Below are 12,961 nucleotides of genomic sequence, written 5' to 3' on the forward strand. Positions count from 1 at the left end.
GGTAAAAGATGGTTAATAAAAGAATTGTGAACAAATAGACATATATACATTTCTCGTGCAATGTATGTTCTTTTTTTTTTTTCTTTTAATAATTCATTTTTTTTACTGATTTACATTCTAATGCATTCACAGGTTTTATTTGGTCTAACGGATGACCGAAGCAATTCCTATGCCATTCTCCCAATAATGTACTCATAGGTTTTATATGCTTCCTTGGTGATTAAGGACATTGATAAGTTTTAATTTATTCTCACTCTATTTGGGTTTTAGTTTGTGTGTTTTATGGAATTCTGCTTAATATTTTTTCGCTTGGATGAGATCTTTTTTAATATTGAAAGCAAGTTTGTTCAATGTTTAATTGTGCATTTTGTATTTTGTCTGTCCCTACAAATGGTCATCTAAATTCACCATGAATGACTATTGTCTACTTTACAGGCATGGGGTTTTGCGTTCCTTTAACTCTCTCTCTTCTTATATCATACTCGCTATTTTTCCTCCCTTTTCATAACACCTTTCTCTCCCTTATCATTCTCACAATAAAACACAATTCGTTGAGGAGGAGGTGGTTATTTTCTATTTTTTGTGTTTGATTTTGCTTCTGTTGAATATTCTCTAATTTGAACCCATAGTCAAATAAATCAATTGGAGAAGTTGTATTCAAGGTTGTAATCTAACTTTTCAAAGTTTTTGTTCAAACTAGATCAGCCTTGCTTCATAATCTGTTTTTTTTTTTTTTTTTTCCTCTAAGTTTTTGTATCTTAAACTCATGTTTAAATTAATTTTATTTTCTTTATAATTTAGATTGAAATAGATTGAACCTTTCAAAAAGTTAGATCAATAAATTTTACAAAGGATAATTTTCAGAATACATTTAGATTAATATTGTAGACATTTAATTTATTTGTTACCTAACAAATGCTTACACGTGCAATTGCACGTGTCTATTTTACTAGTATATATATATATATATATATATAATTTTTTTTTGTTCAAGATCAAGGGCCTATTGGCCATTACATGGTAGACCCACATAGGGGCCTAGTATAAACCCACAGAGGAGTCAACATGGCTCAAGACCACACTTCTTGGAAAGCAAGAAATTTGGTGTAAATCAAGCACCGATGCACTTGAAAGAAGTTGATCAAGTAACAAACCGTCAGATAGGTACTCCACTGAGCAGTGCAAACCGTCAGGCCAAGACCCAAGTGTGCTATATATATCATATTATTATATACATTGACACCCTAAAGTGTAATAATTTGTAACCTTATTTTTTTATTCTTTTAGTGCAAGAAACATCTTTTTTTTTTCCAATGAGGGTAAGTCATTTAATTTCACTTGTGTACTTGGAAAATGTGTAAAAATGATTATGATAACTTTTGGTAATGATATAATGATAAGTCATTCTCAAAAGTTTCTAAACATAGACCTAGAGAACTTTTAGGAATAAAAACAAAGGTCAATAAACTGAAGGTTTACAAGTTCAAAATATACTTATAGAGGATGAATTTGGATCATCTCCAACGATTTTTCCACCAATCTCCCTCCAACCTCATTGGCACGCAATCCAACACTTGGGTGCACTATATGATTGGTGTGCAATCCCATGAATGTATGTAAAATGTTGGAAAGTCGTTGAAGGGGGGATCCCAATTCGTCATGCACATTTTTTTCCACAAACCTACTGAAACTTCCCCATTCCATACCTATAAATTAATCTCACACTTCTACCAAAATAATAATAATAATAATAATCTCACAAAACAATAGCTTCTTAAGAGGATTTTGAGAAAGCAAGGAGATTGTTGGAAAGAGGCTTTCAGAGAAAAGTGATAAGAAGTTCGGAACAGTTTGAAAAGAAAAAACTATTGTACAAACAAATGTGTGGTGGATTTTGATACAAACTTCTCTATCTCTCACTGGATTTTGATACAAACTTCTCTCTCTCATCTAAAGGGGTGTTAAAAAGCTTGGCCATCTTGAACCAGCCTTAGCTCGCCCTGAGCCCATACAAGGCTTGAGCTGAACTGGTTAACCCACGGGGTGGGCTTGGGCTGGGATTTTGAAGCCTGAGGCTGAGCCGGGCTGGACTTTGGTACCTTGACCCAACCTAACTCTGTATACACTATGTTTATCTCAATCTATGTATAGAAAATTAGGGAAAATGTTTTTTGTGGTGGAGAGTGTGAGGGATGCACCCAGACACATGGGGCACCGCCCCTTACGAAAGACAATAGTGTCTACCTTGTTGATGTTCCTATGTGTACTTCAATTGGCCCATGTGCTGGTGCAGAGCCGTACTCCCGTACAAAGAATTCTTCCCCATAAACATATATCACCACTTATACACTAAATTTAGTATAATTTATATCACCCACACCATCACATTTATATTTATTTAATCCCCAAATATTTTTAATTCACTACTATGCACCATCCACTCTCATTATGATTTTTGACATTATCGTTTTTACTTCTATTTTTTTAATCTAATCATAGTAAACCCTACTTTAATTCATCAAACTACTAACGTCAATCAGGGTCAACCCAGCCCAAACCAGTCCTATCATGGTCTTTCAGAGCCTAACTGGGTTGAGTTTAGCCCAATAAAGTTAGGCCTAGGCTGAGATATCTTGACCTAACCTAAAATTGGTCCGACCCATTGACACCCTATTCTCATGTTTGTTTACTTGTCAGACAATTATGCTAAACAAGCCCATCCATTTCCATCGAATAAACCGATATGATCGACTTGGATTCCGATATATTCAATCACCTAAATGATAAATCATCTTATAGAGTTTTAATTATAGTCCAACTCTAAAACCTTTTTTTTTTTTGTTGCATTGGGACTCATAAATGATGAGTTAAACAATCTACTAACTTGTAACTCTTCAAATTTGAAGTATTCTGTTATTCCTTTTCTTTGCATATTGTGTTTTAAAGTAGTGAAATTAACGATATTAGAAGTTCAATAGATGATTGATAGCTCATGATTTTTTTTTTTCTTTCATTCTTTTATTGAGGAAGACCAATAACATAGTGAAAAAACATTTATATTTTGTCTTATGAATAACAGCTGCATAACAAAATCGAATTTGAAACTGGATATTGTAACCAAATAAGAACCAAATACAAAATCCAAATAGGAACTAGAATCGGACCGGAATTGGATAGGTCGTGTACGAGTACCAGTTTCTAGAACCGAGATGGGACGTGGTCCAGTTTTGGATCGCACTAACACTCATTGGAACCGAAACCAGAACCAGACCGATTGACACCCTTAGCTACCTGCACTATGAACGCTCATTTAATAAACAAGTCGGGCCCAAGCCCGACACGTTTATTAATCGAGCTGGTCCAGGTCGGCTCATAAACGAGTCGGACTTGGTTGGGCCTACCGGTGAGGGCTCATAATTGACACCCCTATTCTCTAGGACCCGAGCATTTATGCGCTAGCGCTACCCTTTCTTGTTCACACTTCACTAACCTAGGGTGTCAATTGGTCGGTTTGGTTTGGTCTCGATTGGATTGAATTGGTTTCGTTATAAGAATGAGGGAGGCCAAAACCAATTCGTTAAGGAACTTCGATTTTGGTCGGTTTCGGTTTCGATTTGGTTTGGTTTTGATTTATTTCAGTTTTTTTAATATCTAGTTAATATCGGTTTAGATCGGTTTATTTTGGGCTTAAACCATAATGAAATCTTACATTTATAACTTATAGTGACAAGATTTGACCCCAAAAAAAAAAAAACACTTTAAATTTATGATTAAATCATGGTTCATCGTTGTATGAGAAAGATAACAAATATTGAAACCAATAGAGAACAAATTACTAAGAAGTTAACTAATATTAAAATCCCAAAATGAATCCTATTATCTAATCATTCATTTAATTATCCAACTAGTTTTGTATAGTGAACAAAGAAATCAATGGAAGCATTATTACAATTTACAAGTCAATTTTTCTATTTATAACCTAATATTCAATGATTTGTAAGAATTCCTCTTAAAAAAAAAAAATTCTCACTAATATTGTAAAAAATGGATAATCAATTCACCAATGTATAATTTCATAAATCATTTTTTTTTATTTGTTTTATTTGTTTTATTTGGGTTGATTTCGATTTGATTATTAGTCGGTTTGATTTGGATCGATTTTCAGTCGATCCCGATATACTTCAGTTTAAAATCAATCCAATAAAAATTGATTTGATTCGATTCAGATTTTATTAATCGGTTTCGGTCGATTTTATTGGTTCGAGCTAAGTTCTGACACCCCTACACTCACCCATACGCTGTCGGATTTGGGACATGGCACGGGCCTGTTGAAACTTGGAAGTTGGAACACGCGAGACGCTAGGAAACCGACACATACGTGAACAGTAACATTTATCTCGACATCGACAACGATCCCGTACCATAAACCTGTTTGGATAGTTACATATGTGGTTTGACTTCTCTACTTCTCTTATGTTTTTACCGCCATTTTCAAGAACCGCGATTGGCATCACCACTATAGAATCGAGCATCTGCTTCACTTCCTACAGAATTTCAGTTTCTCTAATGGAGAAAGGACGATTTCGCGGACAAATTTTGTCCTGAATTTTCGAATCTTGTATCTGGCAATGTTCTTCGACCGCGTCATTCGATCGAAGCTCTGTTCTCTCTTGCGGCCATGGCTACAAGAAGAACCAGAGTTGGAGCTCAAATTAGGGTTCCTGCGATCACATGGAAGTGTGGAAAACCTCCATTTCGACAATTTTTCTCTCAACCAGTTAATCGACGAGTCCACATGCTTATCTTTTGAAAACGTTAGGGTTAGACATCTGACCGTTGGAATTTCTTACTGGTCGGTTCCCGCCTTTTCAGTCGATGTGCATGGGGTTGATATTGCGCTCTCAGTAAGGTGTGGTCTCTGCTCTAGTTTTTGCTATTTGAGATTAAGATCTCTGATACGTCGTCTTCCTGACGGATTATCCTATCTGTTCTTTTTTTCTCCCACACAAGGAAACCGGTTGAGGAGACATGTTCGCGTCAGGTGCCGAACTGGACGGACTCATATAGTAAGGAGATGAATGAGATTCTTTCTGTGATTGATCCACAGGTATGTGAGTTCAATCGATTTGCATTCTTGATTTGATTGGTGTGGGTACTTTACGCCATTTAGAAGGAAAATGATATTTGATCCAATTGTACGTTAGTTATGCTTGAGCTGAGAGACACTTTTATGGATTCCTCTATATAATGACAAGTCTGACATGGGAGATTCGAGGAATGATTCTTGCTTCTCCTCGTCTAAACATTCTAAAAGCTGTCAACTGGCATTTGGGTTCAAGTCCAATCTAGGTGCTGATCCTTGATTTGATGGTGACTTACACCTAGTCTGCTACGATTTTCACTATTCATATCTCCTCTTGGAGTATGGGATAAAATTTTTTCTGTCTGTGCATTCTATTTCTCAGCTGCACACAGGCTTTGCATGAGAAGGATTTCCACGCAAGCAGAAGTCCTGGATATAAAATGATTTTACTTCATAAAAAAAATGTTACTAAAACATTTGTTGTGAACTTCAGGGCACGGCTTTGCATGAGAGCATCAGAAGGATTTCCGTCATCGATTCCGCAAGAAATCAGTTTACCAATTCTTTTTTAAATGTTATACTCAAGCATTGTCAGTTACGAATGCATGATATTCATTTGGAAGTGCAATTGCCTGACGTAGATGGTGCATGTTCATTGAAGATAAAGGAACTTAGTCTGGAAGGTCAGAGCCATGAGCATGCTTGTTTTCTTAGAGGATTTGCTGGTGCACTTTTTGTGCCGCAAAGGGACAGCTCTGTGGTTCTTAATTGTAGAGGTTTGGATATTGGACTGAAGAGAGAAGACCATGTGAACTGTGTTTTTGCTTCCTGGCATCTTTTCACTTCTGTTAGACTGATCAATCTTCAGGTTGTGGACTTTGATCTTTATATACCAGAATTAAATTCTACATTTTCTCCAGCTGATCTTGCTATTCTTCTTGCTTTTGATATTGCATCTTCAAAAGCGGTTAAGCATGCTAGAAATGGTAGGGAACTATGGAAAACAGTTGCAAGGAGAATTGATTGTCTGACTTCAAGTTCCAGGTTATCCTTGCATAAGTTAGTTGATGTTACTGGCCTATGGTTACGTCATGTCCGTGCTTATGAGTCCCTGCTATTTCTAGTTGGATATTCTTCAGAGAAAATATTCAAAAGATCTGCCATTAGGATGTCACAGGACAGAAAATTTGCGAGCTCTGTTAAGCACCAGTGGAAGGTAATTTCTGAAATTGAGAAGAAGCTTCCGATAGAGGCTGTTGCACGGGCACGGCGAATAGCACGTCGCAGAGCAGCATTGCATGTACAACATGCTGAATGTAGCAACTCTGAGTTAGTAGGGAATATTTATACCAAATTCTTCTCATTGCTCTCACTTATTTGGAAAAATATGTGCTGTCTATTCTATTCGGTAACAAATTTCTTTTTCCTGGGTAAGGTCTTGGATCAAGATCAACAAGAAGGGCCTCCTGAAGTTGTTTCTCAAGATTCCTCTTTGCAACGTTGTTTCAGTTTATACCTTGGAAAATTTTCATTTACTCTCTCCCCTGCAAGTTCCTTTCACCATCTTGATGCTGAAAATTCAGGGTTGCATATTCAAATCTCTCATTTTGATTTACTTTCATTTTGTCTGGAAACTGAAGTATTGTTCTTGACTTATGCAACATGCAACACGAAGCAGTCTCTATCCTTGACTTGTGGGGATTTAAAAGTTATCCCTTTGTTATATTCTGGATTTCCCATAATGAAGAAAAAATTGAGGAAAGAAGCAAACCACTCTTTCAAAGAACACATAATGGAGATAATTAATGATTCAGGGGCAATTCTTTGGAGTGAGCCTGCTCCACAATTTATTGTCTCAGAAGATATGACCGATTCTGCTGATTCTACTTGTACCCATTCTGTCTTACTTTTGAAAAATATTTTAGAAGAAATGTGGTCAACGTGGAAAAGAACTTGCAAAAAAGTTGGCAAAAAAGTCGGGGAAAGTAACACTGAAAATTTGGAGAACCCTTTCCTTCTCTGTGAGATCAAAAGCTCTTTAATGGATCCATGCTTGGAGCAGCCAGATTCTGGGCTTTGGAAATGTGTTTTGACCATGGGAAAGCTAAACTGTCATGTAGGGTACTCATCTGTAATGTCAATCGCTCTGCTAATATGGCAGCTGCAACATTCTCTTCTTTTTACCAGTCGAAATGAGATGCCAAGGCCTTGTCCACTTTCTGTTAGAAATGATGGTGAGCCAACAAAATTCAAATGGAAAGATTATTATGAGTCCTACACTGGTGGAATGAAGATGGCTTTACTTAGGGTGATTCCAGAGGAAAACATAGAAGTTGGAGTACTCATAGCTGGTGCTAATATCCGTTTATCATTGAACGAAGAAGGTATACTTGGTGGCAGAGAACAGGATGTCAAACGTGTTGCTACTCAAGACCTTGTTGATTTATTCCTTGGGTTAGATCTCCATGGAATTGAACTTGCTGTTTGGCCAACATCCGGAGCTGAATTGGAAGCAGGGGCTGGTGAACCAAGATTAGATGGTGTGCGATTGGGGTGCAGCTGGTTGAAGAGACCTCAACCAGTAGATATTCCTAAAGCAGATCCGAATGATAGTTATATCTCTAAAGGGAAGATTGTACTAGATTCTTGCTTGAAAATTAACGGTTTAAATGTTTACTTGGAGGATTTTGAAAAAACTCTACAGTGTCAAGTATTTGTATTACCACAGATAACCATCCAGTACTCATCCTGCAGGTAGTGCCTATCTGAAGTCTGTTTCATTTCCTGTTTCTCCTGTTAAAAAACATTAAAACTTTATATGCAGAATATCCATCACTACCTGTCTGAAGTTGCTGTTTCATTTCCTGTTTCTCCTGTCAAAAAACATGAAAACTTTATATGCAGAATGTCCATCACTAGCTGTCTGGAGTTTCTGTTTCATTTCCTGTTTCTCCTGTTAAAAAACATGAAAACTTTATATGCAGAATATCCATCACTACCTGTCTGAAGTTTCTTTTTTCATTTCCTGTTTCTTCTGTTAAAAAAACATGAAAACTTTGCATGAAGAATATCCATTTGGGCTGTCTAATTGACACCTCTATAGGTGTATTTAGAACTTGTAACCTTCTTTTGATTTCCCTTTATCTTATTCCCAAAAATTTCTTTAAGTTGGGTAAAAGGGGGGTTTTTAAAATAATTTGAAAGTGACTTATCATTATGTCATTATCAAAAGTTGTCATTGTCCTGCACAATTTCGAGTATACATATGAAATGCCAGGATTTACCCTCATTGACAAAAAGTGTGTTCTATTAAAATGGCAGAAAAGTAAGGTTACAATAATTTAACACCTGAAGGGTGTCAATAAGAAAATATCAAATCCATTTGATATTTGTGCTACTTCCTTTGTCTTTGGTTGAAAATCTTGGCATAACTTCATTTATTTGTTCATGTGCTGAAGTATGAGTCTCATCTTCATTCTCAGTTTTCTGATATATTTTTTGTTGGAGCAAGCAGTTCTTTGGTATCTTGCGTATCCTATGAACTTATCTATTGGTTGAAATTGTTTTAAACTGTTCTTCCTGGGCACTTTGTTTGGACTTGAGATTTCTGTTTAATGCTATTGAAGAAGGCATGATGAACACCAACTTAGGTTACTCCAGCTGGTTTGCTCATAACTTTATCGATACATATATTTGGCCATTACAGGAACAATTTTGCGTCTCTTCAAATCAACTTTGTTTTTCTGGTCCTTGCCACTTTCAATATACTCACTTATGAATGTAGTTTAAACATGATGACATGATGTTGTTCCTCGTTTTCATTAGCTAATGTTATTTTTTTTTTGGGAAGTTTAAAAGAGTCAAGGTTATGCAAATGCATTCACACTATTCATGGGATTGAAGACCCAGCTTCTTGAAAGTCACACTGTCACACTAATCATGGGATTCACTCTAATCATGAGATTGAAGACCCAGCTTCTTGAAAGTCACAGAGCTGTAGAAGAACCAGAACTAGTAGTAGATTACACGAAGGATGTCATCTTAAGCAGCAGAGAAAAGCTTCTAAACTTATATAGGGTTGAGAATAGACGAAGGAGAAGAACCAATGAGTTCTTAGTTGGGTGTTTTGTCGAGCTGGCCTTGTTCTACAAATGCTGTTAGTCTAATCTTTCTGGACAAGTCATTTAGTTCTCTGTTTGAACCAGGATTTGACTTGGTACCTGACCAAAATATTAGGAGTTTCAGGATTTTGTGGGAACCTAAGGGGAGAACTATGAAAATCTCAATCCTTTGTATCTGTGAATCTTTTCCATGTTCCTCTTTCTTCTCTTTCTCTTTCTCTCTCTCTCTCTCTCTCTCTTGTTTTTTTCCTCCGCAAAGATAGATCTCTTACCTCTCTGTTTCTCATATGTTTTCTTCATTTTTTCATTTGATATGCCCATCTAGAATTCTGGCAGTCTAACTTCATCGAGTTTTCGACATTTTCCCTAGGAACTGCATTCAAAATCTTGAGTTTGGATAATTTCTTCGCAGTTTTGGCTTTTGAAACCTTTCTTTCAAGGTTCTAATTTGGTTTCAACCGGGATTTTGACCTTGGTTGAAACCGAAGTGAACTGTTCAGATGGTCAAAATATGGTTCACTTCACAGGTAAAATTGAAATCCATTTTGATGGGCATATGTTGCAATTTTGCCTTGAAACTTCTTGTAGTGCTTATTTAAGCATGTTTACACATGTTTGAGTCATTAGATTAGAAAAAACCCCCAAGTGGTGGTTTGGCTTCAGATCCTATGTGGCTATGTTTCTAGTCTACATTGTAGCCTAGTGTATCTAAGCTTGTCAATCAGTTTGGTTCTGGATATTTGGTTTGGTTCCGTTGTGGTTCAAGCGCTTGATGGTATGATCTGGAACCGAACCAAGAACCAGGTCGGTTCTAGAATTGTGATCTGGAACCAAACCGAGCTCGGTTCTATTCAGTTCTGGAGTATACTGTTTCACATTTGTACTGAATCTCGTTGATGACTCCTCCACTGGAAATCTGCAATCTCTCTGGCTGGCTCCTGTTCTTCTATGGCAACTCACCAGAATCTCACCTCTCAGAACCTCCAGCTTCACGCTTTTCCCCTCCTTCCCTCCCTCTGTCTGATTGCAACCATTCCCCCTCCCTCCTCATATAGAGGACCATGGTCGAAACAGATATGTGCTGTTAAAATTTTGGTACTTTGACCGGAATTTCGAACTATGATTTCTTCAATTCTCCAAAATGGGCCCCTGCCACCATTCTTCAAAGAAACCTGCAGAGCTACATAAGGACATCCATAGTCAATTGTTGGATTGAGTTACATTAAATAGTAAAAAAATTCCTACCATTCCAATTGTTTAAATCTCTTGATGATGAGGATGATTTTCTTTGACACAGAAGCTAAAAGGGCAGCTGGATGTGCATTTAGTCTTACATACTTTCATTATCTGATGGTGCGTAATAGTATTACTAGCTTAGTTCATCTGCTTTTTGACGTAATACACGAATAAATATTAGATGTTAAGGGATATGTCTAAGATTCCAAGTGTTGTAATTTCAGGGGCTGTTTTGAATGTAAGCTATATAAGAGCAATGTAAAGGGCCTGTCACTGTTGGTGTTATTTCATCTTGTTGATAAATATTTCAGCAGCTCTTATAGCTTGCATGAGCCAACAGCCTGCACACAACTTGGATGAGTCCAGCTATTTTTTCTTCCGTAAATAATAAAAGAGGAAGAGAAGAGAAGAGAAGAGGGAGGAAGAGGAGAAAGAGTTGTTGCAGTAACTCTGGGGGTCATAACTGTGTTGTTGAGACTGTCCACTTCATTCATATATAATCGTGACAGAACCCCAAAAAGGGCATAAAGGACATAAAATGGAAATGATATAAAGTTACTGTTCACGTGAACAGAACCATTAATACTGTTCACAACACTGTTCATTTGAACAGTGCTGTGAACCCCTTAATCGATAACTTCTAATTGTTCTTCTTCAGTATAACCTTCCAGATTTCTCTGCTAAATTCTTCTGATTACTCATACTACCCTATTATTGTGTTCATTTTGTTGCTGGTTTTTTTTTTTTTTCTGCAATTGATGTATGCAGTATTATGTTGTTTCTATATTCGGAGCACTTTTTTTTTTAGCAGACATTATTGTCTAATTAGGACTCTCTGACTATATTAGTCTATTTACTTACTAAGATATCGAGATAATGCGAAGTGAATGCCTTAGATTTATTTGTGGCCTTCGAGGAGCTGTATGATGCTGAAGTCTCATGTACGGTTCTGTGCGATGGGAACAGTGCTTTTCCCCTGCATCCATATTGTTGTTGTCATTTAACTGTTATTTTTTGTTACTATTACTGTTACTGTTAATGTTATTGTTAATGTTAATGTTTGTTTACTTTCTTATTTTTTCAGCTTTGCATGTTGATAGCCAGTTGCCACCGTTATGTTTTGGTTGTATAGATTTGCTTTCTAACTAGTAAAGGGAAAGGCTCGCCTGCAAACTGTATGTGGTTCTCAAAGAACTATAAGGCTACATGGAGATATCAAATTGGTCAAAAAATTTATCTTCAATTAGATAATGATGTGGACAACTTGTCTATCAAATTTGGGTACTAGCGGAACTGCACGTGGCAGTTATAGTTGGTGTGGAAGAAACCCTTCCGGATACGATTGTGCCAGAAACCTGTGACCTTCAATAAAATCTTTCATTGTTACTGATAAAAAGAAAGAGGAAACTATATGAACCTCCTTTTGAGCTTTCATTAACAGTTGATAATTATTTGCTAAGAATTTGTTCATAACAAGATGGCAGCATGTACCATATGGTTTTAGTCACTTTGACACAGGCCATTTATTGTGGTACATGAATTTTCAGAGCTTGTGTTCAATTTATTGAGCCATTTCATGACTAATTCTTACATTGCTTCATCTAGAAAGATTGTTGTGTTCATAGGATTCATGCTATATAAAAACTTTTGCAAATCTATGTGACATACTGAATCTTTTGCAGGGACTCTTTTTACTCATTCACAACAACCTTTTCTGCTTTATCAGTGGCTTTGTCTATGGTGATTATGGGGTTCACTGTTTTATCGTACATAGATGAGCTGTCCATTTTCTTCAAGGTGAATCAATGATCTTATTTCCCTTTCAGGATAGGATGTCAAACTGTCATTATTCTCTCTCTCGTTTTTTTTTTTTCTTTTGGGTAGAACCATTATTATCTCTCATTTTCACCCACAGTGATCTTGGATACTACTTTTTTTTTTCTTATGATGCTTGGATGCTTCCTCCTCTCTGTTCGGAATTAATAGCCCCTCACTTAAGACATGTTGTTTTCATTAGTGATTTGTTTTGGGAGAAGGGTTATTGATATTCAGTATAAAATTCTTTTGATTGGTGACTTAGTTGTTACATAAAGAAAGCGAAAGAAGATACATAAAGGGAACGTCCTCCCTAAAAGGAACAAAAAATTGTAGCAGTGGAGATTGAGATGAATAAGCTAAATATTAGCACACAGGAACAGACTGAGTTTAGTGATCCCTTAAGTACTTCTGAGCAAACTAAGAACTACCTGTTGCCAAAAATCTGTGCAACAATCATGAAGCAAGAGAACTCGCTCTCCTGTCCTTCTTCAAGATGAACTGGACATCTAAAAGAAACAGCAGCAAGCTACTGCTTATCATGCATTTGGCATCCTTACACGCTATGTTTTCCATGGTATTGCAAGGATTTGAACTGCAGAGTTTTGTACTTGAAAACACAGCTTGCAAGGAGTTATAATCATGTTTGAAAACTTGGCAAAATTTTGGATATTTCATGGGTTTTTTTTTTTTTTTTTTTTTTTTT

The 12,961-nt window shown here is 36.5% G+C and overlaps 1 protein-coding gene across 1 annotated transcript; it reads left to right on the plus strand.

Annotated features, from left to right (window-relative positions):
* Positions 1-4,443: 4,443 nt before the first annotated feature.
* Positions 4,444-12,657, plus strand: LOC122083771. Its single transcript, XM_042651661.1, has 4 exons — positions 4,444-4,909; positions 5,011-5,107; positions 5,577-7,837; positions 12,123-12,657. The coding sequence occupies exons 1-4, from the start codon at positions 4,629-4,631 to the stop codon at positions 12,247-12,249; spliced, it is 2,766 nt and encodes a 921-aa protein (XP_042507595.1). The 5' UTR covers positions 4,444-4,628; the 3' UTR covers positions 12,250-12,657.
* Positions 12,658-12,961: the final 304 nt, after the last annotated feature.

Source organism: Macadamia integrifolia, chromosome 7 (assembly GCF_013358625.1).
Source record: "Macadamia integrifolia cultivar HAES 741 chromosome 7, SCU_Mint_v3, whole genome shotgun sequence".
NCBI classification, from domain to species: Eukaryota; Viridiplantae; Streptophyta; class Magnoliopsida; order Proteales; family Proteaceae; genus Macadamia; species Macadamia integrifolia.